The sequence below is a fragment of the Myotis lucifugus genome, unplaced genomic scaffold (genome assembly GCF_000147115.1).
Source record: "Myotis lucifugus unplaced genomic scaffold, Myoluc2.0 scaffold_2384, whole genome shotgun sequence".
In the NCBI taxonomy this organism is placed as follows: domain Eukaryota; kingdom Metazoa; phylum Chordata; class Mammalia; order Chiroptera; family Vespertilionidae; genus Myotis; species Myotis lucifugus.
In genome coordinates, this window is record NW_005873432.1 from 19,620 (window position 1) to 24,391 (window position 4,772).

Consider the following 4,772-nt stretch of genomic DNA (forward strand, 5'->3'; position numbering starts at 1 on the left):
AAACCCTGGGACATACGGTGTGTGAGCAGCACCAGACCCTGGGGGTAGGACAGTGAAAAGGTAGAGCTATAATCACTTTCCATTTTTGGTTTTGTCACATACTAGTGAATCTGTCTATAACAGAGGACAGAATGACCTACCAGTATTGTCATAATTGTAATTTGAGCATCTTTACACAGAAATGACTCTCACAGTTCACATCCACCTTTGTGTTCAGCCTGGCTTTCTGCTTCATCTAGGCCCCTTAATAAGTAGCATTTGAGCACATATGTGCACACATGCACATATATGTTACCTTGCCGTCCCTGCATGGAAATTTTCAAATGAATTCTCTTAGTATGGAAAATGAAATACAGTTGACTCTCAAACAAGGGTTTGAGTTGCGTGGGTACACTTATGTTTTTTTTTTTTAATGAATATAGTGAAAATTATTTTGGAAGCATGCAACAATTAGAAAAAAATTCACAGATGAACCTTATGATTCCCTTATAACATTTTCTTTTCTCTATATTATTTTATTGTAGGAACACAGTATATAATACATATAACATACAAATATGTCAGTCAACTATTTAGGTTATCAGTAAGGCTTCCAGTCAACAGTAGGCTATTAGTGATTTTTTTTTAACTTTTATTTTATCTTAAAATCTCTTTATTAACTTATTACATATGTGTCCTTATCTCCACATTACTCCCCCAACCCCCTTAATCATGCCCTCACCCCCCTGGTGTCTGTGTCCATTGGTTAGGCTTATATGTACGTATACAAGTCCTTTGGTTGATCTCTCCCCCTTACCCCCATCCTCCCCTACCTTCCCTCTGAGGTTTGATGGTCTGATCGATGTTTCTCTGTCTCTAGATCTGTTTTAGTGATTAAGTTTTTGGGGAGTCAAAAGTTACTAGTATATGTTGTTAATGTAAGAAATGTCCAAACCTGTAGAGACTTTTTAAAAAATCCTCTTCTGAGGATATGTTTTTAATTTTTAGAGAGAAACATTGATCGGTTGCCTCCCAAAATGTACCTTGATACCCCAACTGGGGAACAAACCTGCAACCTCGGTATGTGTCCTGACTGGGAATCAAACCTGAAACCTTTTGGTGTATGGGACAACACTCCAACCATCTGAGCCACCCAGTCTGGGCTAAACCTATAAGAATTTTATGAGTTTATTGAGCCAAACTGCTGTCAATCGCCAGGAAGCAAAATCTTAACAGACTGAGAAAATGCTCCAGAAAATGGCTGTTTTACCACTTATTTTATACATAAAAATCAAAGAGGAAGACATAAGGGATTCCATGAAATCCACTGGTGATAGATTAGGGAGGTGGGAGAAAGCAAAGTGGGGATATCTCTGAGATTGGATAAAAAGTAAAACGGATAGATATACTTCTTTTACATAGGCAGGTATAAGATAATTACCAATTATTATTTACAGCACATAGCGATGGTATGTAGGAGAACAAGATAATAATGAGGGTTTCTGTGGTCTCTTGTTCTAGTGGGAGGTTGTGCCCTTAGGGGTCTAGAAAAAGGGAATTTCTCTGACATTCCAAAGGTATATTATCATAGATGTAAAAATAGACAAGCTCAGTTAAGGTAAAGATTGACCTTGGTCAGAGAAGATACTGCCTAGGGCATGACTACCCAACATGACTCACTTTTTGTTAGGAAGTTTTAATTTCAGATCATCCTCCATGGTTATTTTAGGTCTCTTGAGTTTGTAAGGCCTGCATGCAGTTTGTTAGGTTTCGTATGTGGCCCCTTTTTCGTCTACAATGTGGATTTCAACTGCAGGGTGTGTGTGTGGGGTGGAGGGAGGGCAGGGGGAGTGTTGGTGCCCCTAACCCCCACATTGTTCAAGGGTTAACTGTACTTCCCCCTCCCCTCTCCTTTGTCAATATACAAAACAGAGCTACAAGATATCATATGCTCTCCATGTATAATGAAGTCCTTTCATAACTGATAAATGTCGTTTGCTTAAATGTTACCAACAAATTTAAGACAATTCTGTGATCCAGTGGTATTCCTACTTCCTGCTGCAGCTCAGCCTTCATATTACATTAACTTAAATATGTACGTTATAAATATTTAATATAGCCCTACTTAGTTCTCTAATCTACTCCTTCACCCTTTCCCAATTGGAACTTTTAGCTTCAGTGATGTTTTGTACAACTGCTCTGCATAGATGTTCATTCCCATCTCAAGTGCCCTCCTTGCTCCCTTAATGTTGATCTTATGCCTTCTTCTGGGTCTAGCTAAAATTTCCTTTTCCGAGAATTCTTTTTTTTTTTTTAACCAGAAGTGTTTATTGCAGAAATCTGGCCAAGCCTTCAACTTGGTGGCGCAGCTGAAGCTGGACTGGGCCTCTGCCCCTGGCTGGGCAGGTGGAAGAGGAAAAGGTCGAGGGAGTAGTCTGGGCCCAGGGCCTCAGAGCTGCGAGAGGATGTTGGGGGCCAGGCTGCAGGTGAGGCCTGTGCCATCTGGCTCCACATTGAGGGACTTCACTACACCATCCTCTATCACCACGGAGAACCTGCCAGAAAGAGGGCAGGGCCCATTACCACCGCCGGGAGGCTGGGAATAGAGAGGGAGGGTGGCTGGGGAAGCCCGCAGGGGAACCTCCCACTTTTATCTCTTGAGCCGGCGATTCCCAAAGAGGGACACCAACCAGTCATCCAGTAACAAACCTGTCTCCTTCCCGAAGGCCCCCGTGGGGTCCGCCAGAAGCCGAATCTTGCCTTCCGTGTTGTGGGCTCGTCCCCACTCTTCAGCCACAAAGACACCGTTAACACTCAGACATGCCACCACCTGGGCGCCCTTGGCCTTCAGAGCCCCAGCCTGTTCCACAAACCCTGGCAGGTGAGTCTTGGAACAACCAGGGGTAAAGGATCCAGGGGCTCCAAACAGGACCCCCTTCTTGCCCTTGAACAGCTCCGCCAGGTTCACCTGGTTCCCGGGCTGCCCTTCCAATACCTCCACCGATGGGATGGCATCGCCCACCTTGATCGGGGCCATAGCGACAGCGGCGCTTCTGAAACCGCGGGCTCGGCGGAGCGTCCCCTCTAGGCCTCCTTCCCCGCACCCTCCGCCTCCGGCTGCTGCCGCACAACCGACGGCGACCGCACGAGCGGGTATCGAGCCCGAGAGGCGGCCCAGGATGCACCCCGAGAATTCTGTTTGGGAACATCTTGATCAACATCATTCCTTGATTCTAAATGCTTTAGCAGTTCGTGATGTTTTACCCTATGCTGGATTTGTTTATATGTTGCTTTGAATTGTGTTCTGATAATTTCTAATTTCCTTGATTTTTCTTTTAAAAGATGCCCACACTGTTTTAATATTTAATACAAGGAACAGATAAAATTAGCAATTTGAGAAGCAACTTAAGGATAAGCAGTTAACTTTTTAGGTTTAAATTGCTGGTTAAAAAATGAAGTGTCAATTACTGGTGTAGGTGGGAACTTTTATTATGGAATATGAATGAATCAGTGACTGTTAGTTGCATAGCAGATGGAATTGTTTCATTATTTTATTGCCAAATCTCAGACGCATAACCTACTTTTGCATTCTTATCATTCACTCATAATTGTGCACATGAGTGTTTTTAGTCTATCTTTTGACTTCTCTCCACATATACTTCCAACACTGAATTTGTTTGGAATGTATGTGTAGAATGGAATGGTGATTTAGGAAAGGTGGGACAATTATGGGCTAAATCGAGTGGATTATAGTTTATTAAAAAGTCATTTGGAAATGTAATTAAAAATATAAAAAATCCCTGTTTCTGTAGGCTTTTAATGTAACAGTTCATCGTTGACCATTTTTCCCCCCCAGCCTGAACTCTCAATATGGGATCCCAGTTTATATGGGTGATTATTTTGCCCTGTAGCTGCAACCTATTAAAACAATAAATTCGGAATAACTTTAACCTCATCGCCAGATTAAGCAGAATAGTAATTCTTCTGGGTTGAGCCAGGTTTACCCAATGTCACTTCTAAACAATTGAAAACTGTTGCAATCATCTTAACACTTTCCAGGGGCGTCAGCGTGAGGCCCGTGCGCCCCACTCACTCTGCGTATCTGATTCCCACCGCGGACACGTGCTTGTGAACGAACACTGGACGGATACGAGCAAGGCGTTCTGAGCGAGGAAATTCAACTAACTGTAATGTCGCCCTCGCCCAGGTTTCCGAGGCGATGGGCACGACGGCTCGACCAGCGGGCCGGGCGGGGGGTGGGAGGGGGGTCCGGGACCCGCCGAAGGGGCACAGCCACAAAAGTACCGGGTAGGGCGCCCGGCTCGGGCAGAGGCGCGTGGGCTCCGCCGGAGCGCGGGAGGGTCCCAGCTTCTCGCCCAGGACCAGCGGGAGTCCCAGAGCGTCCGCCAGCCGGCCCAGCCTCGGCTCCGCGCGCGGGGAAAAGAGCGCGGCGGTTGAAACCGTTACTACCCCGAGTTTTGAACTGGTTCAAACTTGGCGTTCGGCCCCGCCCCGCCCCGCCCCGCCCCTCCGGCCCGGGAACTCCGACGCGGCGGTTCCCGCCAAGCGCCGCCAGCGCGCCGTCCCGCCCTCCGGCCGGTTCCCGCCACCACATCCCGCCCGCCTCCCGCCCGCGGCCCGCACTTCGGGCTCCGCAGCTTCTAGTTCCCTTCCCGAGAGGCGCCGAACCTTCAGCAAAAGAACAAAGAGTCGAGCGGCGCTTCCACTGGCGGGCCGCGTCCCCCGGCTACCACACGCGCGCGCCCGACCGCGCGCGCCTCGGCCCGCCCAGC

The 4,772-nt window shown here is 47.0% G+C and overlaps 1 protein-coding gene across 1 annotated transcript; it reads right to left on the bottom strand.

The window, feature by feature from the left end:
* Positions 1 to 952: 952 nt before the first annotated feature.
* LOC102435629 (peroxiredoxin-5, mitochondrial-like) lies at positions 953 to 3,161 on the bottom strand. The gene is given in 2 exon segments (XM_023749017.1): positions 953 to 2,534; positions 2,628 to 3,161. Coding segments are annotated over 2 exon segments (495 nt in total). The 5' UTR covers positions 3,017 to 3,161; the 3' UTR covers positions 953 to 2,428.
* Between the last annotated feature and the right edge of the window lie 1,611 nt (positions 3,162 to 4,772).